The sequence below is a fragment of the Anabrus simplex genome, chromosome 6 (genome assembly GCF_040414725.1).
Source record: "Anabrus simplex isolate iqAnaSimp1 chromosome 6, ASM4041472v1, whole genome shotgun sequence".
NCBI lineage: Eukaryota > Metazoa > Arthropoda > Insecta > Orthoptera > Tettigoniidae > Anabrus > Anabrus simplex.
The window spans coordinates 286,189,358-286,215,937 of record NC_090270.1 but is presented as its reverse complement, the minus strand read 5'-3'; the positions used below and the strand labels follow the sequence as shown (position 1 = coordinate 286,215,937).

The following is a 26,580-nucleotide window of genomic DNA, read 5'->3' as shown; positions in this document are numbered from 1 at the left end:
TCATTCATGCCTTCATATTTGCATTGTAGTTGACTAAAATTTAAAGGACAGAATGTACAATTAAGCCATATTTAGAAAAATGAAAATGATGGCTATAACAATATTTTTAAAAGTCGTCATCATCATCATCATTTCCCAACTCCAGTTTCCCAGGTATGGTGTACAAGCGCTCGCCATCTCCTTCTGTCTTCATACATCTTCTGATCCAGTACAACCTCCCATTTGTATCCTCTCTCCTCCACATCTGATCTTACAGTCTCTATCCAACATTTTCTTGGTCTTCCCTGTGGTCTTCTTCCTACGAGATTAAGGTCGAAATATTTTCTGGCAGGTCTTTCCCTGTTCATTCTCATTATGTGCCCATACCACTGAAGTCTGCATTTCTTTATGACACTGATAATAGGAACCTCAATACCAGCTACTTTCCTATTCACTTCATTTCTGACCTTGTCCTTTCTGGTTGTTTGGTTCATGGTTTAATGAATTTCATTTCAGTTGCTTGGATTCTACTGAAGTCTTTGTTTAGTACGGTACATGTCTCTAAGTGATAAAAATCATTGTTATCCGTATTGAAGATACTGAATGTAGGATGCTAAAAGGTTTGTTTTGTCACCTATTCAATACATATAAATTTTACAATTTAGGAATTTATTATTGATTCCACATGAGACATGTTTCACCCTTCATTGAGGGCATCATCAGTCAAATTATCTCCTCAAGGCAAAAATCAGGTACCTGGTTAGTAGTTGACATGCACAAATTAATACATATTATTAATACACATTACAAAAATGAAGTATGAGAAACAGTTGTACAATAGTGATGGTTGAAACTTATAGGTTTATAGAATAAGAAGTCAGCACCAATGCGTAAAATTAAAATAGAGTTCGGCAGTGGTGCTCTGGAGAACAGTTGACGCAATCATAGGAAAATATAAAGTTTTAAAAATATTTACATGATAACAATCAAGGGAGAAAGGGTGTAGTGCTCGACGTCAATGTTTGTAACCAAAAATTAATGTCAATGGTTGGTAACTATACAGTATTTACATTTCCAATTGAACAGTTGAGAATTTTACAATTTATATACATATTTACACAAAAGCAGCTTGGTGAGCAAGGATATAAAAAATTCTAGTACCAAGTGCGTCCTGTTGTTTTAAAGGTTGGAAGAAGAATGTAGCATTGACATTTCAGAATATGCAGAGTGGTTTATCTTAGTTAAAATCACCGGGGGTAGGGAAATATTCCATAGCCAAATGAGGTTTTATAGGACTCAAGCTGAAAGTTGTCTGGTTGCAGCACCGAGATCGGTACGGAGACTGGTCAGTGTGGATGGAGACTCATGGGTATTCAGTGCATTTGAATGGCAACAATGATGACAGTTATTTGTAGGTAATTGCTTATTAGGAATATGTTGCGGGTTGAAACTTTCGCTTATTCTTTTAGTTGACTTCTGTAGCTTCTCACACCGATGTCTTCACATAACATTCGAAGCTACAGAAGTCAACTAAAAGAATAAGCGAAAGTTTCAACCCGCAACATATTCCTAATAAGCAATTACCTACAAATAACTGTCATCATTGTTGCCATTCAAATGCACTGAATACCCATGAGTCTCCATCCACACAGACCAGTCTCCGTACCGATCTCGGTGCTGCAACCAGACAACTTTCAGCTTGAGTCCTATAAAACCTCATTTGGCTATGGAATATTTCCCTACCCCCGGTGATTTTAACTAAGATAAACCACTCTGCATATTCTGAAATGTCAATGCTACATTCTTCTTCCAACCTTTAAAACAACAGGACGCACTTGGTACTAGAATTTTTTATATCCTTGCTCACCAAGCTGCTTTTGTGTAAATATGTATATAAATTGTAAAATTCTCAACTGTTCAATTGGAAATGTAAATACTGTATAGTTACCAACCATTGACATTAATTTTTGGTTACAAACATTGACGCCGAGCACTACACCCTTTCTCCCCTGATTGTTATAATGTAAATATTTTAAAAAACCTTATTTTCAACTGTTCAATTGGACAATGTAAATACTGTATAGTTAGGAACCACTGACATTAATTTTTGGTTACAAACATTGACGCCGAGCACTACACCCTTTCTCCCTTGATTGTTATCATGTAAATATTTTTAAAACTTTATATTTTCCTATGATTGCGTCAACTGTTCTCCAGAGCACCACTGCCGAACTCTATTTTAATTTTACGCATTGTTGCTGACTTCTTATTCTATAAACCTATAAGTTTCAACCATCACTATTGTACAACTGTTTCTCATACTTAATTTTTGTAATGTGTATTAATAATATGTATTAATTTGTGCATGTCAACTACTAACCAGGTACCTGATTTTTGCCTTGAGGAGATAATTTGACTGATGATGCCCTCAATGAAGGGCGAAACATGTCTCAAGTGGAATCAATAATAAATTCCTAAATTGTAAAATTTATATGTACTGAATAGGTGACAAAACAAACCTTTTAGCATCCTACATGTCTCTAAACTGTACGTGAGGATTGGTATGAAGAAAGTGTGGTACATGATTGTTTTCGCTTTCTGTGGTATTTTGCAGTCCCAGAGGAGATTTCTGACTTGACTGTAGAAGTTCAATGCTTTCTGTATCCTGCTGAGTATTTCCTGCCTAACAGTGTTGTCTTTCGATATTGTGCTTCCGAGGTACTTGATGTGGGAAGCTGATTCGATTTTTGCTCCTTCCAGAAATATATTTGAGCTTGTTCCTTCCCTGTTGATGGTCATTTCCACTGTCTTTGTTTTGCTCATCTTCAGACCAACATTTTTGAATGTGTTGTTCCATTCATTAAGTTTCTTCTGAACTACAGCTTCTGTCTCTCCCCATAAAAGCACATCATCAGCAAATACCAGGGCATTTGGTTCACTGTCCATTTTCTTGATAGATTTGATGACCGTGTCCATTACTATTACGAACAGGAGTGGTGACAGAGCACTTCCTTGTTGGACACCTCTCTTTGCTTCAAACCATTTTGATTGTCTGTTGCCTATCTGGACACAGCTGTAGCACTTCTGGTATAGCATCTTGACTTTGTCAATTAAGTACTTTGGCACCTTTAGGTGTTCCAGATATTACTATATCTTGTTTCGAGGAACACTATCATATGCTTTCTCAATGTCCACAAATGCAATCACAAGATTTCTTTCGTATTCCCAGTACTTTTCTGTCAGCATCTTTACTGCGAAGATAAGATCCACAGTACTTCGACCTTTCCTGAACCCGTGTTGTTCTTCCTCAAGCAAAGGTTCCACTATCTTCCTAAGTCTTGTTTCTATGATCTTTTCCAGCAGCTTCAGTGAGTGTGACAACAGCGTGATGCCTCTGTAATTTCCTCATTTCCGTCGGTTGCCCTTTTTGAACAGTGGGATGATGACTCCTTTACTCCAATCTTCTGGAATTTTGTTACTTTCCCAAATCACCGATAACACTCTATATAGCCAATTCAAGCCTGGTATTCCAGCTGCCTTTATCATGTCTGAGCTGAGATCATCAAAGCCTGGGGACTTCCCATTTTGCATGCTCCTTAGTACTGTTTCTACCTCAAGCCATTTTAATTGGTATTTGTTGTTTTTGGCTTCATCTACACTACAATCATTGGTGGTGGTGTTGCCCCCATCTCCATTTAACAGCATGTTGAAGTACTTCTTCATTTCATCCCTGATCCCTTCCTCTGTTTGTATTAAGCTACCATCATCTGTTTCCAGTGCAAGGATGTATGTATTTTTTATTTCTTTTACTGTTTACTATTTTGTATAGTAGTTTCCCACTTCCTTGACAGTCTTCCTCTATCCTTGTAGTAAAGTCATCCCAGCACTTTTCCTTTTCTTCCTGGATTAGTCTTTTTACAGCTACTTTCTTTTTCCGGTATTCCTGTGCTAGATGTTCAATTTCTGATTCATTTTGTCTATCATGAGTTTTCTGTTTTTCGAGGTCTAATTTTCTTTTCAGTATATTTCTATCTTTTACTGCTGTCTACACTTGGTCATTCCACCAAGGTGTTTCCTTCTCTTTTGGTGTGGCGCTTGTTTTTCCACAAATTTCCGTGGCTTCTTTTACAAGGGTTTCTTTGAATAAGGACCATTCTTCTTCTACTCCCCCTTTCTCAGTTTTGGGTAATTTAATTGTTATCCTTGCTTCATAGTTTCCTTTCTTCTCCATGTCCTTCAACAGCCATGTCTTAATTTTTGGCATTTTCTTTTATTTAATTTTGGGCACATGAACATCTTTTAGGTCAACGATTAATAGCCGATGGTTGCTATCTAGGCACTCGCTGGGTATGGCTTTAACATCTGGAACATACTGACCCGCTTTTCTATCAGTGATGATGAAGTCGATCATAGTCTTGAGCTTTCCATCCCAGCTGTGTTTTAAATATGTCTTATATGAAAAAATTATGACTTTTAAAGCCTCAAGGTTTTAGATTTCTTCAGATAATGAAGGGTTGAAATTCGTAATTTCCTGTATGGTTAACACAGATGAAAATTAAATGCTGTTTTTTCTTTTGACATTGCTATATTCCTCTCCTTTCAAGGATAAGGTTTTCTCATGAAGAAACCGATATAATATGCCATTTTCATCAGCATTATAAATTTCATCTTGGGTGTATTTCTGTGCAATTTCTAGCATTATTTTGTTATGCCAGAGGTTCATGTCATCTGTTGCTGTGGATTTCTCTTGCCTCTGAACTCATTTGAAAGTTATACCATGGTGATAACTGAAAAGAATTGGCCAATGATTGCTAGCCTTGCAAGTCATCAACACCTAGCATGTCAGCAAACTCTTCAGCTTGGGAAGTTCAGAGCCCTCTTTTTCTGAAACCACTTAAATGTCTTAAAGTCTAACAGCATCAACATCACTACACCGTATGTTGCAGTTTTCATTCATTTTCTAGGGGGATTCACGATATTTGAAATCACAGTTTTCTCACTCTCCTTTTTCATTAAGAAAAGTTGCTTGCCACTGTTCATTGTGATAGTCCATACCAGTTTGCTACCTCAGTTTGTTTCAATGGCACATCTATTTCCTTAATTAAGGCTAATTTCTGCTGCATACTAATTTGCTTGCAAAAAACAGAGCCCAAGCCGACAAAATTTTATGAATTAATAACATCTGATAACCCCTAACTACCTAACAGTCACACTGCAAACAGTTTCCACAGTATAACATAACAGGTTTATAACATCATTTGGAATTCTAAGAAGAGAGAAAGATACAATGAAAAGGCTATTTTCATTTCAAAACAGTAGTTTAAATCCTTCTGGCACGCAGACAGGATTTTTCAGGATTTTGGTATGATAACTTCTTTTTCAACCTTCAAACATTGCTCAACAAGTGCACAATTATGGCAACGAGGTAACAGATGGCTGTGTTCACACTATAGGCATGATGAAAGTGCTTGATGAAACTTTAAAGTTTTTCAGCCTATCGAATACTAAATATAATACCTAGAACATACCTGTTAAAAAATATGTATATATATTAAACCAAGAATGCCATGTTTCATTCTTGAAAGAACATCATCTGATTCTATCACAACACACTTTCTTTTCATAAATTGTTTAGAAATGTAGGAATATTTATGTTTAAATTCTCCTTATACCCTTTAATACTTTAAAGTTAGAACTTATCTTAATGAAGTGTTCTAGTAGAATATATATATATTTCTCTCTCTGCTTATATATATATATATCATCTGCTGGCCTAGCAGGTTTCAATTTTTGTAAGATAGACCAAGTCCCTCATATTGTATTGGCATTGCCTGAGGTTCCAAATAGCCTGTGCAGTGGCCTCCATTACATTCATTAGCCATGCATTTCAATAGGTGTGCTAGTTGCCAACTGATGAGCTAAAATTGACACACTGTGGCAAAACACTATCAACCAAAAATGAGTAAGCTGGAAAATGTATAATTTTCAGTAATGAACCAGTTATATTGAGTTATGCTGCATATGGCATGATATGGAGAGAGGGCCTTCTTTATAAACTAACTCACACATTGCCCAGCAAGATTATTCTCAACATCGTCAACAATATGCTCAACAACATAACCTTCTCTATCATCATATGAAATGAAATTAGTTGATCAAAACAACTGAATAATGGCCTCCCTCAAGGTTCAATCCTAGGTCCATTACTTTCAGTTATTAAATTTTCAGTCAAGAAAATTTGGCTATGCAGATGACGTGAGCTTTAGTATTTTGTCATGCACCCCCTGAAAATTGCAGAAGCAAACCTGAAAAATGATTTAGCTATCATGGGAGAATATTTTTGCAAGTGGATACTCTGGCCCAAAACATACAAATCAAAAGTGTCAGTGTTCCATCAAAAAACAGACTTGCAAACAGTGAACTCAGTGTTTACTTTTAAATAAGACATCTAAATCACAACAGATACCCAAAATATCTCTATGTAATCTTACGCAGGACTTTGTGTTTTAAGGAGCACCTGTCTAAACTAGCTGTCAAACTTCACACTGAGAACAATTTCATGCACAAGCTCTGTCATACTTTGTGTGGCTCCTCTGCAAGCACACTGCAGTCCTCAGGATTAGGCTTTGTGTATTCCACTGCTGAGTAATGCCTTGTTTGGCTTAACAGTACTCATGCAATACTGATGGACAGGCAGTTAAATGAGTCAATGTTCATTTTACAGGCACCATAAAATCAACTCCTATCCACCTTCTCCCTGTTCTTAGTCATATTTCTTCACCAGAGTTATGATGGAAAAATGTGTTTGTGAGAGGGTGAACATCTAATGACTGAGAATTTTAGTATCATAAATGATCGGAAGCAATAGTGGATTCTACACTCTTCTCTTCACTGTAAGCACAGACCATCCCCATATTTCAATCTGCCACAAAGAACATTAGTATTTCTGAACAGGACAAGAACTGGTCATGGATGTTAAGCTGATGTACAAATGGCAGAAATTACCATCCCAGAGTGTAACTGCAGTGTGGCAAGACAACACATCACCCAAGAGTGCCCCTTAAGAGCGTATTTTGCAGAATTTTTGATGGCAAATGAATCGTCCATCAATTACATCTTAAACTTGGACTTTTCCCTGTAATATAGTCATTGTGCATTTAATGTATTTCCATTGCTCTCATGCCGCCTAGTGGCTATGATAATTAAGAAGTCAAGTCTACGATCTGACACCATGGTTAACCGGTTCAAGTCTTGCTGGTGAAAAAAAAAAAAAATTCACTACCAGAATGTTGGCCAGCAGGGTAGGAAAGATGATGGTATACAATTTTTAAATTATTACAACATTTAACATATGGTGTTAATAATCTACGCCGGCCCCATGGTGTAGGGGTAGTTTGCCTGCCTCTTGCCTGGAGGTCCCGGGTTCGATTCCTGGCCAGGTCAGGGATTTTTCTCTCAACCTGAGGGCTGGTTCAAGGTCCACTCAGCCTAAGTGATCAGAATTGAGGAGCCATTTGACAGTGAGATGGTGGCCCCGGTCTCAAAAGCCCAGAATAACGGCCAAGTGGTAGGCCAAAGCCCTTTCAAGGGTGTTAAGTGCCATGGGGTTTGGTTTTGGTTTATAATCTACAATTATGGTACATAAATACATGTATACAAATACATATATACAAAATTTGCCAGTTGAACATCTAGGGCATTCAGCCAGGACAAGACTAGTGAAGAAGCCCTAACTACTGTAGATTATTCCAATCGCCCTCGAACCATTAATTTGGTCCTTTTTGGATGATAGGAATAATTGTTTGTTCTTGGTTTCCAAAAATCGAGTCTGCCCCAGTTATGGAGCAATGCATTACCTCTTTCATGGCCTGTTCATGCATAGTTCAGTCAGGCACCATCTGACTCTTGGCAATCGTTTCCTGGAAGAGAACGACTGAGGTCTTCTAGTTGGACATGGTGGAATCTAGGATCAGCTTTCCAATTTATAATCACTAGATTGCAAGCCAGAAGTCTGGATTAACTTCCAAACCTCTTCACAAGTGTTCATTTGGAGTAAGAGCATACGATGCCATCGAGGGTGATTTGTCCAGCAGATGGGGACATAAAGATTTGAGCAGACCCTTCAGTGTTATTAGACCAAAGTAGGCTACATGCAGACTCCAGGTTTCACCCTCTCTCTACCTCATCGTCGTCGTCGTCATCATCATCATCATCATCATCATCCCCATCCCCCCACATGCACACGCACAGGTCACTGATGGGGGAAAAACCTGCACCAGGCCTCTCTGGAGGCAGCATGACTTTAATCAATTGCTCTCTTTATATTTGACTTTCAGTTACATTTGTAGGATCTTATTGTAATGTTATGCCATTAAAATAAATAAATAAATAAATGGCTTTATACTAAGGTTTTTACCTGGTGTGAAAATGGCAAACCATGGAAAACAATTTACAGACTGTGGTGGAACCTGCAATGTAAACATTCATTGAAAAGGTGGAACCTGTTGTTGGAAGATTACTCATAATACGAGGATTGGGGCAAAAGTCAGAGCAACTACTTTTCTTTTTGTAGATATGTGAATGGATCACAAACGTATATATGTTGTGTGGAAGTTCTGCAGGCATAGTGTGTATGCAGAACAACAGATGGCTCTGTAGCAGTGCAGGGAGGGGTGTGAAATCAGACAGTTGGCGAGTGTCGTGTGAGATGGAAGTAACCCGTGTTGAGCAGCGGGCTTACATCAAAATAGCCGTTCTCCAAGGGAGAAATGCGATGGAATGTCACAGTGAATTAGTGGAAGCCCTTGGGAATAATGCCCTACCATACCGTACAGTAGCACGGTGGGTAGGAAAGTTTCAGCAAAGACGTGTGTCAACCATTGATGAGCAATGTTCGGGACGACCAGTCAGTGTGCGGACCGACGTGGCACGTGCCGTCATCGAGCAGCTCCTGGATGAAGACAGATGATGGACGCTACTGGAGTTAGAGAGGGCAAGTGGCATCGAGAAATGCACCGTTCACAGGATATTGCGTAATGAGCTGAAACTGCGCACAATCGCATTGCGGTGGGTACAGCATGCACTGACAGAAGTTCAAAGGTGGGTGTGCTATGCAATATGCTCCGACCCCCTTGCACGCTGGCAACAGGACGGCGATCAATTCTTGTCACGAATAATCGCCATCGATGAATTTTGGGCCAGGGCATACGAACCAGAAGTGAAATGTCAGTCCGCGGAGTGGCGACATGCTGGCTCACCAAGGAGGCAGAAGGTCCGTCAGAATCCTTCCCCAGTCAAATTGATGGTGATCATCGCGTATGACGTCAGGGGTGTCACTGTTTGCCACTTTGTTCCACATGGCAGAACAGTGACCGCACAGTACTACCGGGACTTTCTGGTGCGACAGGTACAACGTGGCGTTCGGGAGAAACGTCCGGCTCTTGTGGAGAGTGCAATAATCCTGCACGACAATGCAAAACCACATAAAGCAGAGTATGTAGGGCAGCTACTGCGACGTTGGGGATGGGAAGAATTGGAGCACCCACAGCACTCTCCCGACATTTTGCCCTGTGACTATGATCTCATTCGAAAGATTAAGGAACCACTACGTGGTAGGCGGTTTGCAACAGGAGAGGACATTGCTACTTGCTAATGCACACATAGTGCGGCAAATGCTAAGGCAGATGGTATTCAGCGCCTCCCACATCGATGGCAGCATGTGGTGTCAGTAGCAGGGGATTACTTTGAGGGTCTTTAGGCCCAGGTTTGTCATGTCAACTTTATGTGTACTGTGTTGTCATTCTTTTGCACTGGGAAGGCCATATTGCCCTGTATACTACCGTAATAAATTAGTGTGTTATGATATTTCAGTGCTATTCATTATCCACACATGTAGTTAACACCTTGTCCTTTCGTCTGTATATGTCACATTTTCCAACCGGACTGGTAACTTCAAAAAAAAAAAAAAAAAAAAAAAAAAAAATTGCCATGACTTTTGCCCCAACCCTTGTAAATAAATAAAAGTCAGGATTCCTTCACATGTTCCTACATTTCTTCTGAATCCAAACTGATTTTCACAAAACTCAGCTTCAACTTGTCTTTCCATTTTTCCGTAAATAATACGTGTTAATATTTTTCAAACATGAGGTACCATACTAAACTAAATGTGCGTTAGTTCTCACACTTGTCAGCATCTGCTATTTTGGGAATGGGTATAACAATATTGTGCCTAAAACTGGATGGTACTTCTCCTGTATCTTATATCTTACACACTAAATAGAACAACCTTACCATGCTGGTTTATTAGAATAGAACAGAATTTATTGTCATTAAACAATTATCACTTTAATAGACAAAAGTCAAACAATCTATAAAAAATATGCTTTAAGGAACTCTTAAAGCAGTCAGCAGTTCTGAGGATATGACACCAATTCCAGGTGTTTTGTTCTTATTTAGGTATTCCAAAGCTCTGTCAATTCTGATGTCAAAAAAGGGTCTCCCATTTCATCAGCATCAACAACCTCTTCTTGATCCAGAATCAAATTATTTAATTCTTTCCCTTGATACTGTAACCCGTAGTGGGTGACATGGTACGTGAGCTGCAAGAAAACGTTTTAAGTTTTTATTCTGGATGAATCGAACTATTGGACGGTGATCTCGAGAGTGTTTTCTGTACATCAAGAAATTGTAATTTTATTTTGTTTTCTCGGTGAAAATGTTTTGTGCATCTTGAGAAATTGTTTTTTTTTTTTTCTAGGTAAAGACTATCCAAAAATTATTTTGAAAGAAAATTATTTAGAAACAAACTCTTTGGACATTTGAAGGAAAAATGTGTTATTATGTTTTGTGTATCCCAAGAAAGTTATGTTATTTTTTTTTTCCTAGGCCAAAAGATTATTGGATAAGACTGTTAAAAAACCTTTTAAAAATGCCTCAAGATATTTAAGATATTTATTTGATTGTTCAATTATTCCAGTGATAACTAGAAAACTTGAAGATTGTATAATTTGGTTTTGCTGATTTTATGTTTTAAAATTTTGGTCCAGTTTAAAAATGAACTCCCTATACCGACACGTGTAAGAAATTGATGGTTCAATTGTTGCGTCAGCAATTTCTTCATGGCTTGTCGTTTGCTTGATGCCTATATAAGGTTAGGGTTTTTGTAATTGGTTGTAATTAGAAGTGTTGTAATTGGTTTAACATGGAGGTGTTTTCCGATTGGCGGTTTGATATCGAACGATTTCCGGTATGATGTGAGGTACGCGTGTGCTACCGTTTTCTTGTCGTCTTTCGTTTTCGATCTTCGAAGAGGTCGGACGCGCGGTGCGCGCAGTCCAGGCCTATGGGGCCAACCTACCCTAAGGTAAGCACGTTTTATTATCTTAAAATTTTGTAACACGTGATTTTGTTTTCCTCTTTCTAAATTTTAACTTTCATGCGTTTCGGCCTTTCTTCTTAAATTTCGCGAAATGTAAATGTTCTTATCCTGCCAGGAAATCACCTCGGATCTTACTTTGGGCTATTTCATTTATGCCTCTGTGTTACACAAGGCCACCTTTTGTTTGGAGGTTTTCCTGTTTTAAAATTTCTTTTATCCTTAAAGTTGCAATATGTTAATTTTCCGTCAGGTTGCCTCCAGTAGCTCTGTATAAAGAAATTACAAGAAAAGTATGTAGTCGTCCTTTGATGGACCATCAAGAAGATTGTTATATCCTATCTGGTTTATTATTCAAGTTGCAGTTGTATTTCTGTTCCTTTTTCACGAACTGTTTTCGATACGTTTCTGTTCTTTGGTTTATTTTCTAATTATATTTTATACGAAGGGTATGGGCGAGTACGTTCTTTTCCTTACAACATCCTACGATCTTACAGCCTCATAGGGTCCAAGTCCGCTTTCCACACTATTCCTGTCTGTAGTTGTCATTTAGGCCTTTAAGTTTTAAGTATCCTATCCGCACCTTTTATTTTATTTACGATTTTATTTTTGATGTATGTAGCCTACCTTATCCTTGCTTCTGTTGGGTTTTACGTTCACATTTTATGCATCTCTTTATGGCCGCAATAGTCAAACCAGGCTACAGATACAAGTATTGAGTATATTCCTGCCATCTTTCTCCCTTGTCTTCTTTTTCTTGAAGTGGTTTTCCATCTGATCTCTTGCCCGGCCTCGCGGTGTAGCGGGCAACGCGTTCGCCTGTTACCCGGCAGCCCCGGGTTTGATTCCCAGCCAGGTCACGGGTTTTTAATTGTAAATGATTAATATCCCTGGCCTGGGAACTGGTGTTTGTATCATCCTTAACATCCTTTCCTCACACTCAATACTCTACACTTCAGCAATTCCACTTACATGCAGGTTCCTATCAAATGGTAAAAGTAGTGGCAAAAGATCTACAGAGGTCAATGCTATGAACAAATATCATTTAAAAAAAAGTCTCTCTTAATATTCATACACCTAGTTTTCCTTTTTGCAAAGGTTTCCTTGATTTTCCAGTATGGAGTATCTACCTTTCCTACAACCATACAACTTTCGACATCCTTCAGCCATTCTTCTTTAACTGTCCTGCATTTTCTGTCTTCTTTGTTCTTTAATTCTTTTCTTTTCTGCCTTCCTCATTTTTTACATTCTTGTATTTTCATCATTAATTTTATAAAGCAGCTCTAATATCTCCCGAGTTATCCTCTGATTCTTACTTGATCTTACTTTCCTTCCTAACTTCAGCAACCCTACTGATCTCATTCTTCACGACTGTCCACTCTTCACCGATTGTGTTTCCTTCAGCCTTTTCACTTAGTCCTTGTGCAACATGTTCCTTGAAACAATCCATCACACTCTTTTCTTTCAATTAATCTAGCTCGTATATTTTTTTTCTGCATTCTTTCCTTCCTTCAATTTCTTCACCTTCAGATGACATTTCATGACCACCGTGTTGTGGTCAGAGTCCATGTCTGCTTTCAGAAATGTCTTGCAATCCAACACCTGGTTTCTGAATTTCTGCCTAATCATAATGAAGTTTATTTGATACCTTCCTGTGTCTCCAGATCTTGTCCACATGTACAGCCATTGTTTGTGGTGTTTGAACCAAGTATTAGTGCTAAATTATGATCAGTGCAGAATTCAATTAGCTGACTTCCTCTTTCATCTCAGTCCAAATTCTCCTATGGCATTACCTTCTCCTCCTTAGCCTACCACTGCATTCAGTCTGTCATCACAATTAGATTCTTGTTTCCATTTACAGTACATATTGTATTAAATCTTCTCTCCCTTTGTATATCCTTATGATTTCTTCATCATCTGCTGAACTAGAAGGCATATAGACCTAGACTATTGTGGTAGGCATTGGCTTGGTGTCTATCTGGACAACAATAATTCGTTCATTATGTTGGTTGCAGTAGCTTACCTGCTGCCCTATTTTCTTATTCATTATTAAACCAACTCCTGCATTTCCCATGTTTGATTTTGTGTTGATAATTCTGTAGTTTCCAGACCTAAAATCCTACTCTTCCTTCAATGTACTTCACTTAAACCAACTACATCTAACTTTAGTCTATCCATTTCCCTCTTCAGGTTCTCTAATCTACAACAACAAAACTCCTAACAGTCCATGCTCCGACTCTGAATGTTAGCATTCATCTTCCTGTGTAGTCTCCATCTGGAGGTACGAAAGGGAAATTATTTTACCTCCGGAATATTTTACCTGGGAGGAAGCCATCATCAGTACATCATTCATTCATTCATTCATTCATTCATACATACAGTGAGAGTTGCATGTCCTCGGGAGTTAATTACAGCAGTAGTTTCCCGCTGCTCTCAGCCATATAACAGTATCAACACAGCTAAGCCATGTTAAATATTATTTACAAGGTCACATCAGTCAATCATCCGGACTGCCGCCCTTGCAACTTCTGAAAGGCTGCTACCAGCCTTTCGATGAACAATTTCTTAGTCTGGTCTCTCGACAGACTCTGATATCGTTGCACCTATGGTTCAGCTATCTACTTCATTGGTACGAGCAAGCCTCCCCACCATGGCAACATTACATGGTTCATATGGAGGGTTAACTGTATAATTCAATGTAATTCTTCAGACCACTACCAATCCAAGAAGCACCTTCATATCAGCATAATTATGACAACAAGAACAACAACATGTTTGTATGCAACTGTGGTCAATATGTTGCAGAAATATCTCAGCTAGTATGCTTGTAATAGACTAGTCAATGGGATGACCTTCAGATCGAATGTAGAGTTTGTAGTCAAGGATGATATAACTTTGATTTGCGATGTTTATGGCATATTGTTGATTTCTGTCTGTGTTCATTTTGATGTTCTTATCAAATGATTTTCCAGTATGTTTAAGTTACAGTATCACAGTAGGTATGCTTATGAATTTCTTAATTCAAAACGACAATGAGATATTGTTTCTCTTGCGTTCTTATGGAAACTTAATTCTTCTAAATACCTGGAATATATTAATTTTACTAGTTTTAATCAATCACTTCCTCTCAAGCTTACCTTCGAAGCCCTGGATAACTTCCTTCTGGCTTTATTAATACTTTAATAGGTTCATCATCGAATCTGCTTAATAGCCGAGGAGGGTGAACCAAGGTTGGAGGTTCAGGAGGTGTACTAGCAGATATATTCAAGGAAGGGCCCAGAGTCACTGTCTTTGCAGAAATACTGAACGTGAATGTTGATGAAGGCTTCAGACCACCAACCTGTATGTAAAAAGTTAAGATATTGTATTTTAGTTAAGCAGCATAAGGTATCCTTCTGGCAAACAGCAAGTAGCTGAGTAAATGAGGGAGGCATAGAAGTTTCTCTCTTAGTTACCAGATGGTGTTCTAATTTATAATAATCTTGTATTATAGGGGAGATAGTAGTAGGCAGCGGTTCCCAATCGGGATTCCAGGATGCCACATTGAGTGTTCCACAAAAATTTTGAAATTAAGTGTTGTAATATTTCCCCTCATATCTCAGTTCCAGACTCAAACAAGCACAAAGCTATTATACAACAGATTTCCAACAATCTGAAAAACTTGACAAGTTCTTTCTTTCATTATCCCTGACCTATATGGCTGGATTCATTATAACCTGACAGATGGCTAGATCAGGAACCATTTCATGGAGTAACCAGGTAATCAAGACAATTTATTCAGACTGTAGGAATGAAAATCAATTGGCTGATCTCAAACGGATGGTGTTACACATCATCTGGCTAAACGACAATATTTAAAAAAACAGAATACTGGTATTATCTGTCGTCTAAAGAGTCAATCTAACTGCTTGAATACTCACAAAGCTCTACCTGAATTTAAACAGCTGTAACAGAAGAAAAACGTAAGTGCCATCATAAAGCGGGGTTGCAAGTTATGAAACAACTGTCTATCCACCTTATTCAAAGAATTGATTTGCGAAGTGGTATTTGGCATTCTGTAACATCCTCCCACATATCACAGGTATGTACAGTAGCACGAGTTATTGCTATAGGGCCAGCAGTGCATTATCATTAGTGCATGCTTGTTTTTTACTGTATCACACTATGTGTACAATTAGACTTAATTTCACCAAACAGGTTTTGTTTTTGTTGTTGCTACTTGCTTTATGTCACACCGATGATGGGACAGGAAAGGCCTAGGAATGGGAAGGAAGTGGCCATGGCCTTAATTAAGGCACAGGCCCAGCCACCAAACAGTTTAGTCATACATGCATCAAGGTCAAAAGTTTTCATTAAGTTAATAATTAATTACAAGCCATCCACCAAGGCCTTGAAGTAGGTGTGTTAGTGCAAGTGGTAAAGGTGTACCTGGAAGGATTTTGGTTTGATTCCTTGTCAGGTAGTCAAAATTTAGGAATGATACTACCACTTCCTTCTTTTTCTGCTATTTGTTTTACGAGTTCGACAATTATTTCCCTGTATGTTTCTGTGAAATTCTTATATTAAAAAATGGTAATAGGTATTGAAAACCTAATATTCTGTTGCTGGTTCCTGGTTATTAACAACAAAATCTCCACAAAGTGGAGCTTAAATTGTTGTTACATAACTAAATGTTCTGTAACCTCACATCAACAAGTTAACCACCCAGTTTGGTGCTTAGCCGCTGGTCTCTTCGGTCTGCAAACTGCAAATACAGCTACATTAAATTTGAGGAAAACAAGGAAAATATTGCACTAAATGAGTTTTCTTCTGAATAATCGCATTATGTGCACTTCATTATGTAAGTGTACAAAATATTTATTTATTTTGACTAAAATCTCTCTTCTACGATGGATTTATTGGTAAATACGAAAACCTTTGAATGAGTTATGCTCAAAACTAAGATTTGATACATAGCCACTTGATTCATAACACCGTCCAAATGTGATCAGACATTGAAAAGTTAATTTCAATATACTTTCAATATGATATACTTTTATCTCCACATCTTATTTATGGGAACACATTTTTTGATGTCAGGCAAACATTAAATCCAAACAATGAAACAGTCTCTGTGCTGTTTTGCCTATCACAGTGTGACCAAGGAAAAACTTATGCTCCAAATGACAAGCTAAACATTACAATGAACTGTCAGTGTGAACAAAATTATGCATTTGAAGAATTTTTAAACAGAACACTTACAGAAAAATGTAATTTTTTTCGGATTTTCCAAATTAACTGAAACTTTATTTTTTTCAAGGTCAGTGACATTCAACACCATTGCACCATTTTTAACCCAACCCCACGAGAAAAAACTGTAGGGCTCAACACCCGAGATGCGCTAATTGCGCCCAGGATCATAAATCAAACGATTGTCAGACATCGACTAAATTATGTCTCAATTGCGCAGGGGAACATTCAGTAGGATCGTTGCAATGTCCGGAACATAAGAGACAACAGGAACTGAGGAAAAAGCAGGCCTTGGAGGGCGTGTCAGTCTCTTCCTTTTTTACTTCGAATACAAATAGCTTCAGTCCACTTTTATCTCTACAACAATTCTCTCCTCTCCCGAGTGCTCCTTCGGTTGTTCAACCTCAATTACCCAGAAAACGCAAATTTACGGCGGTAGTTTCATCTTCCCCACCACGTCCGGAGAGGACACCCGGTTATGATGTTCAGGGCTATCGGGAACTTATAAAAACACCTCCCGTGCTCCCACCTAAAACAGCTCCTAAAGTCTCCGTATCAGCGCAGACAGTTTCGTTTCCTCCCAGACCAGTTGAGTCAGCTGGGTCATTACAGCAGGCCAAGTCACTGGCTCCGCCATCGTTTAAAGAGGTCATTTCTATCTTTGCTGACAAACTTGATGCATATGTACATGTGGTTGCAGACGACCAAGAGGGGTTAAAACTCTTCACCAAGGTGCGTGACGAACTTTTGGCAATCCTACAAAAAACAGCAGCTTCCCTTCCAGTAACGGATAAACTATCTACAGTTGGTCAATAATATAGTTACCCAATCACTCGACATCATTTGTTTTCTCTATCTGGATATCCTTTAGCTTAAAGTATTTGGGTTATAATTTCAGTGATATGTCGACTCTATTTACCAAGACACTATTTTTCTGCCTTCTCAAAGTTTCTCTTCATTTCCCCTATCCTTCCGGTAGGTTAGTTTCCTTCTCTTCCTCTTATGTGTTGACCTGGTCTTGTGTGTGTTTATAGTAGAAAGTCGCCAAGTTTTGGTCGCTATGGCGTGAAGTTTAGTACCTTGTATCTCTGTGTTTCTCCTGTGTTGTAGGTTTCGTTACATCCCCTTTTGCTCTCCATTCGTTTCTTACTTTGTACTTTCCCATCCTGTTTTTATTATAATTCTTAAGGGAACGTGGCTGGGTATACCGCTCCCAAGCGAAGCCCATTAAATTATCAAGACAAGACAAGACAAGACAAGACAAGACAAGACAATTCAAGTTTGGTATACATGATTAGAAGCAGAGGTGAGATTGCTATCACTGCTGCATGGAGAGGAATTACAGCTCTGTTATTACCAGATGGTCAGACAGTTCACAAAACTTTTGGTTTGCCTGTTTCCATACAGGAAGTTCAATGAAACAGCTCAGAAGTAGACATTTTGAAAAAATCAGTTATGATGATGATGATGATGATGATGATGATGATGATTATTATTATTATTATTATTATTATTATTATTATTGTTGTTGTTTTTGCTGTTGTTGTTGTCGTTGTTGTTGTTGTTGTTGTTGTTGATGAAGCTTTGATGATTCCTGCATTAACAGTAAATTTCATTGATTGCCTACTAAAGAACATTATGAGGCATGAAAAAGAAATGGGTGGTAAGATTGTCAAACTTGCAGGAGATTCTTGCCAAGTTCTTCCTGTGGTATTCATAGGTGTAAGAGTTCAGGTAATAGAGGCATATATCCACAATGATCAAATAGCGCCAAAAATTGAAATATTGTACTTGAAAAAAAATATGCCTGCAAAGCATTCCAAAAAGGAATTCATGGCATGTTTACTACAATTGGGAAATAATGAAGTTAAAAGCGAAATAGGAAGTTGTATAATACGGTTTCCCAATTACTTCATAAGCAAAGTCACATTTTTGGCAATTGTATAGACTTTAAATTTTCAGCTTACTATAACAGAGCAATGTAAGTCCTTTCAATGTGAATGTAACAGCATAAATGAAGATGTACTTCACCTAATCCCAAGAAGTTTTAAGGAATACAACAGTGTTGATACTCTGTTGTCAGATGATGATGCTAACACAGATTTCAGTCACTACTGATCTGCATTTAGGCAATCACCCAGGTGGCAGATACCATATCTGTTGTTTTCCTAGACTTTTCTTCATGATTTCAAAGAAATTGGAAATTTATTGAACATCTCCCTTGGTAAGTTATTCCAGTCCCTAACTTCCCTTCCTACAACTGAATATTTGCCCCAATTTGTCCTCTTGAATTCTGACTTTATCTTCATTTTGTGATCCTTCCTACTTTTAAAGACACCACTCACACTCATTCGTCTATTGATGTCATTCCACGTAATCTCTCCACTGACAGCATGGAACATACCACATAGTTGAGCAGCTAGTCTCCTTTCACCCAAGTCTTCCCAGACCAAATTTTGCAACATTTTTGTACCGCTACTCTTTTGTCGGAAATCACTCAGAGCAAATCCAGCTTCTTTCTTTTTTTTTTTCTTCTTTTTTTTCCAGTTCTTGAATCAAGTAATCCTGGTGAGGGTCCCATACACTGAAACCATACCCTAGCTGAGGTCTTAACAGAGATTTATATGCCCCCTCCTTTACATCATTACTACAACCCCTAAATCCCCTCATAACCATGTGTGGAGATCTGTACCCTTTATTTACAATCCTATTTATGTGATTACATCAATGAAGATCTTTCCTCATATTAACACCTAGATACTTAAAATGATTCCCATAAGGTACTTTCACCTCATCAATGCAGTAATTAAAACAGAGAGGACTTTTCCTATTTGTGAACAACCTGACTTTTCGACCCGTTCATCATCATACCATTGTCTAGTTTCCATCCCACAACATTATCGAGGTCCTTATGCAGTTGCTCACAATCTTGTAACTTACATATTACCCTATACAGAATAAAAGGAACAAGGTGAAGAAAAAATGGATCAAGAAAAGCAAAAAATGTATCAGGGGGATGGGAATAAGATAGAAAGGTTACATGTGGAATATAAAAGATTGAAACTACAATTAGTAAAGAGGAGTATCAAGGAAGAAAAGGAGAAATGTCGGAGAGAGTTTACCAACAAAATTGAGCAAGATAGTCGAGGAAATCAGAAACTATTATACACAGTAATAAGATCGAAAAGAATAAATCAAGAAAAAATTATGGCATTAGAGAGAGAAGATGGATCTATAATACATGCCTGTTGCTGCGTGTGTTGTATCTGTGTGCTTGCCTTGAACCCCCTTGAACAGCTAATGTCTCCGCTCAATGCTCATCCAACATAAGAGATTTCAGTTAACGCACTTGGCAACTTATTATTTTTTTTTTTTTTCCGCTTTGGTCTTGAACTCCCAGCAAAAATGAAGCGGCTTCAGGCGTGATCAATCCTGTTTGAAGTGTTACTACTCCATGTCTGCTACAACATATAATTTCTCCGCCCGTTCTCACGTATCTATACAAGAGTGGGATTTAATTATTTCTTCACTTAAAAGAATATAACCATTATGTTTTGTTATATATGAACATTCTTATTAACTGACTGGCAGCCATGAGTTTGATACTACACTGCCAACTCTATGTTGTACCTTATGTTTTTACCTCTGGCAACACGATTACGTGTTTTTTCTAACTCAGCCATGATGAACACTCTTATATATTTTCACGCTTGTTTTTATGTTTGAACATTCTGATTGACTGACTGGTAACAATGATATCCTAATGATTTTAATTATTTCACTACCAGCTCTGTATTATAGCCTACTTTCTGTTCTTATCCTCTGTCTCAACTCGATTGTGCTTTTTCTCTTAGCCATGTTGTAACATTCCATGTTTTTTCATATTAGTTTTAAGCATATTTTCATTTTATAAATATAAACGTTGATTCTTAGGGTGCCATATATGTCAAGGACAATAGGTTCAGGGCCCTGACCTAACTTTAGGCTAAGATTTATTTTCGGCTGATGATGCTTACTACTGTTAAGCGAAACATGTCCCATCTTACAATGCCTGTTGTAATGTTTATTTCCTAAATATAGGAAAGATAAGTATTGGAAAGGTTGTGTTAACTATTACTCTTGTTTTAATGTACATACCACTCAGTCGAACAGCTCGTCTCCTTTCTCCCAGTTCTTCCCAGTCCAAACATTCCAACATTTTTGTAACGCTACTCTTTTGTCGGAAATCACACAGAACAAATCGAGCTGCTTTTTTTTTTTTTTTGGATTTTTCCAGTTCTTGAATCGACTAATACTGGTGAGGGTCCCATACACTGGAACCATACTCTAGTTGGGGTCTTACCAGAGACTTATAAGCCCTCTCCTTTACATCCTTACTACAGCTCCTAAACACCCTCATAACCATGTGCAGAGATCTGTATCCTTTATTTACAATCCCATTTATGTGATTACCCCAATGAAGAGCTTTCCTTATATAAACACCCAGATATTTACAATCATCCCCAAAAGAAACTTTCACCCCATCAATGCAGTAATTAAAACTCAGAGGACTTTTCCTATTTGTGAAACTCACAACCTGACTTACAACCCCATTTATCATCATACCATTGCCTACTGTCCATCTCACAACATTATCAAAGTCATTTTGCAGTTGCTCACAATTTTGTAACTTATTTATTACTCTATACAGAATAACATAATCCGCAAAAAGCCTTATCTCTGATTCCATTCTTTTTACTCATAGCATTTATATATATATAAGAAAACATAAAGGTTCAATAATACTGCCTTGAGGAATTCCCCTCTTAATTATTACAGGGTAAGACAAAGCTTCACCTACTCTAATTCTCTGAGTTCACTCATTTTTGATAATAGTCTCCCATGATCCACGCTATCAACTGCTTTAGACAGGTTGATCGTAATACAGTCCATTTGACCTCCAGAATCCAAAATAATTGCTGTATCTTGCTGGAATCCTACAAGTTGAGCTTCAGTGGAATAACCTTTCCTAAAACCGAATTGCCTTCTATCGAACCAGTTATTAATTTCGCAAACATGTCTAATGTAATCAGAAAGAATGCCTTCCCAAAGCTTACACACAAAGCATGTCAACGTTTGTATTGAAAGCTGCGGCTTGGTTTATCTTGTTGAATGTCCCTCCAATTGCTGTTTGCCGGTTTGGTGTTGTCCGAGGTTATGTGGTGACTGTCTGTTCTGTGTCTAGACACAGATAAACCAAGACGTTGATTTACGTCCCTTTCAATCATCCTTATCAAATCCATTAGTTCAACGAACGGTCATTGACATCTATAAGAACATATCTTTTCAACAGCATTCGCCGAGGTCACATGACAACAAGCATTTAAATTTCTTGAAGACCAACATTTATCCTGTTATAAGTTCAATCATCAAATTGATGATAAATTTCAATCTTTATAGACTCTTATCCACAAGGGATAAATAACTTTTTTACCAGATCTCATTGCTAAGAAAATCCTCAAATTTAGCTCCTAAGATTGATCTTCAAGTCTTTCTAGGATTTTGGACATGATATATATATTATTTATTTTATATTTTAGTACTCTCTCTTCCATAATTTTAATGTATCTTCCTATTAAGCACATGTAATTAAGCCATGTATACAAAGATTTTATATTTTATGATTTTCTAATAGAATAAGTTTTAAGTTTGTCAAAAATGTTCTAATAGTTCTTAAGTCTTTATTTACGTAAATAACAATTATTTGAGATTCAGATTTGGCTGATGATGCTCTATAAGGGAGCGAAACATGTCCCATATATAACTTTTTAACTAATGAAGTTATTTTAAATGTAACAACATTATAATGTATTGAACAGGTGGATTCATAATAAAACCTTATTATTGTATATCAACAGATTTCAATACGGATTAAAACATGAGATTAGTAACTTGCAATCCCACCATGATTTTCGCTCTCATCACTGGCGTTGACATCACCTATGACGACCAATTCATCCTTGCTGAACTTAGCAAGTCTGGCTTCTCCCCCCATAAAGTCATCTGAATCCAGGATCGTTCAACATTACAGCCTTCAACGCTGGTCCTGGCTCACCTACGTTCTTCTGCTGACAAGGACACCCTGATATCTACCGGCATCGTCATCAATGGCCGACATCATGCTGTGGAGCTTCCTTCGCTGTCATTTGTGAACAACTGTGGTCTAATCCATCCGCCATTCCCTATATTTACTCTCAGCCTTCCCTTCCAGCCCTCTTTGTCTTTCCGTCCATCCTCATTACTACTACTACCACTACCCCTTCCATCACTACTTCTGCCAATACTTACCCGTCCATTTCTACCTTTCCTACTACTAGCACCCACCTCTCTCCTATCATGTCCTCACTTGCCACGACCCTCTCTGTCTCCACACCTTGTTCCCAACAGCCCCCTGTCAACTTCTCAGATGACACCACTACAACTCAACTGACCTCTCATGAACCAGCTCCCGTCGAACCAGCACAGGACACGTCCCACCTCCTGAGCTGTGTCATCCGTGGCGTCGATCCAGCTGTCACCGAATGGACCATCCTGACTGAACTTCAAATGGCAGGCGTCCCGGCCCGTCGTGCGTATCGTATCTTCCACACCACCGGACCGACATATGATTCGCCTACAACTTCCATCTACAGTCGACGTAGACCACTTGATCACCAACGGCGTCCATCTCCAAGGGCGGACCTATCGAGTGGAGCATTCACGCTCCCCACTGTTATGTACGCTCCCTTCCTCATCACTCTTCTTACAGCCCCTCTCCCGCCCCGCCACCCACCCCACCACCACAACCTGTATATCTTCCCGCTCTGCAACCTACATCCTCCATGTCGCCTCTCCCGATATTGGACCTTCTCCGGCTTCTTGCCACCTCAATAACTAGCATCACAACTACCCTATATTACCTTATGGTACAACATTACCCTAATTCTTATCACTTCCCACCAAACCCACATACTGTTCCGGCCCCATACATGTAAAATTCTAGTGTGTACTTCTTTGTACTTCTCATCGTATGTAACATTTTTTCGAAATGCGCGCCCGAGATACACTACGTTGCTGCAAAATAAATTGCTTCCCCCTCTCTCTCTGGTGTTTGTGGGGGCTTGCTTGTGCAGGGTGCTCTGCGGGTCTTCTCTGGGCCCCGGCTTGTTGTGACCGAGCCCTTGCGCCTACTTCACATACTCTCCCTTATGTATGTACAACACATACTTTTCTTTGTGCTTTTATTTTCAACATTCTATTCCCCTTCTATGGCCGAAGAGCTCCTCGTTGAGCTGATGGCCTGCCCCTCCTCGTGAGAGGAGAGGGAATTAAATAACTTACTTTCGCTTCATTTCGCTTCTATGGGGGGGAATCCTCTTTCATACGTTGCATGTCCACACTTTTTTTTTGGCTGGATGGCCCTCTTCTCATCAGCTACTCAGTCGGCCCAAGAATAATCAAACAGCAGATGCCTAGTTGGCTGTCGCCTCCCCAATTCACTATGAATACCCGTCCAATCCTTGGTGTGGACACCGCTATTGCAGAATGTAAGATTATCGACGCACTTCAACAGTCCGGCTTCCCAGTCCGTGATGCTCTGCGGCTCCTGGATCGCAGCACTAATTGACTGTCAATGCAGGTCTTGGCCTACTTCAGAGATTCCAATGATGCGGCAGCCTTCCAAACCAGTGGAGTAACCATCCACGGCCAATTTCATGAAGTGGTACCCACTCCTGTGTACATCCTCCAACAACTGCGCTCTCACCCCCGCACTGTTCCCAGCGTTGATCCATATCCACCTCGCACATCTCCGCAGTCCCCACCGCCCCCCACTACCATCTCGTCTACAGTAACCACCACCACCACCACCACCACCACCACTACTACTACTACTACTACTACTACTACTACTACTACTACTACTACTACTACTACTATCACCATTTCTGCCCATACTCCCCCCTCAACTTCCATCCTTACTACCACTACTAGCCACCCCTCTCTTATCATGTCAACATCAACCACCTCCCTCCCTACCACATTATGCAGTCCCCAACAACCCTCTGCCAACCACACGGGTGCCACCGTCGCAGCTCCGCCAGATTCTCATGGCCAAGGAGATCCCTCTACTCCAGCACAGCAGCAGTTTCCATCTCCGAGCTGTGTCGTCCGTGGCATTGACCCTGCCATCTCCGAACAGGATATGCTGCACGAACTGCAACTGGCAGGCGTCCCAGCCCATCGGGCTTTTCATATCTTCAACACCAACGGCCCGACCTTCATGGTTCGCCTCCAACACTCAACTGCTGCTGACGTAGACCTTCTACTCACCACCGGCGTCCGTTTCCGCAGGCGAACCTACCGAGTGGAACACTCTCGCTCCCCATCCCGCACTGTCCACTCCCCTCCTCTTTCCCCTCCTCATAGCCCCCCACCCACCCTGCCGCCACAAGCCATCTACCAACCTGCCCCACAGCCACCCGTTTTTCTCCCGTGCCCTCCCCATCATGGTCCTACTTCGCCTACTCGCTACCTCCATAACCAACCCTCTATTATCTCATGTCACAATACTACCCTACTCCTTACGCCAACTACAACCCGAACCCCTCCATTATACCAGTTCAATATATGTAACTACTTCTGTAAATCTCTGTAATAATGTCTTTTTCCGATTTGCACGCCCAAGATACGTCGATATGTAAATAAATTTCCCGTCCCTCTTCCCCTGGTGTTTGTAGGGGTTTGCTTGTGCGGAGTGCTTTGTGGGTCCTCCCTGCGTCCCAACTTGTTGTCATGGTGTCCTTGCGCCGATTCAAAAATTGTCTTACCCCTCCGGTATGTACAACACATAACCCCCCACTTTTTAATACTCCTATGACTCTTTCCTTTTATCTACGGCCAAAGAGCTACTCGTTGAGCTGATGGCCTGCCCCTCCTCATGTGAGGAGAGGGAATGAAATAACTTATTTTGCTTGCTTGCTTGCTTGCTTCTGTGGTATGCACTAGCCATGCATTTTGGTAGGTGTGCTATTTACCGACTGATAAGCCCAACTAAGCACATTGGGGTGAAATGCTGGCAACCAGGAATGAATTAGCTGGAAAATTTATAATGTCCAATAACGGACCATTTATATTGGTAATATCATCTGATGCCCAGGCAGGCATCAATTTTTGGTAATGAGACAAAGTCTCTCCTAGTGCATTGGCACTGCCGGTGGCTCCAAGTAGCCTACGCAGTGGCCTCCACGGTATGCACTAGCCATGGGTCTTGGTGGGTGTGCTATTTACCAACTGATAAGCCCAACTTAGCACACTGGGGTGAAACACTGGCATCCAGGAATGAGTTAGTTGGAAAATTTATAATGTCCAATAAATGACCATTTTTATTCGTATTATAAATTTACTCATTCGGGACAAATATTTCAGGTTCCCTATGGGAATCAACATCTGTATCATAAGTGGTACATTCCGAGCTGTCAGCGGAGAGATCAATCAAATCAATCACTACTGATGTGCATTTAGGGCAGTTGCCCAGGTGGCAGATTTCCTACTGTTGTTTTCCTAGTCTTTTCTTAAATGATTGCTAAGAAATTGGAAATTTATTGAACATCTCCCTTGGTAAGTTATTCCAATCCATAACTCCCCTTCCTATAAACGAATATTTGCTCCAATTTGTCCTCTTGAATTCCAAGATGGCGTGGAATGACGAATAAGTTTTGAGTGGCGTCATTAAAAGTAGGAAAGATCACAATATGAAGATAAAGTTGGAATTCAAGAGGACAAATTGGGCCAAATATTCATTTACAGGAAGGGGAGTTAGGGATCTGAATAACTTACCAAGGGAGATGTTCAATAAATTTCAATTTTTTTAAAAAATCATTTAAGAAAAGGCTAGGGAAACAGCAGATAGGGAATCTGCCACCTGGGCGACTACTCTAAATGCAGATCAGTATTGATTGATTGATTGATTGATTGATTGA

At 39.3% G+C, this 26,580-nt stretch overlaps 1 protein-coding gene across 1 annotated transcript in view; it reads right to left on the bottom strand.

Moving 5' to 3' along the window:
* LOC136875752 (neuronal cell adhesion molecule) overlaps window positions 1–26,580 on the bottom strand; it is a 75,867-nt gene that overhangs the window by 21,375 nt on the left and 27,912 nt on the right. Inside the window, exon 4 of the mRNA XM_067149326.2 lies at window positions 14,491–14,693. Coding sequence (XP_067005427.2) covers window positions 14,491–14,693 — 203 coding nt within the window. The remainder of the gene's footprint in view (window positions 1–14,490; window positions 14,694–26,580) is intronic.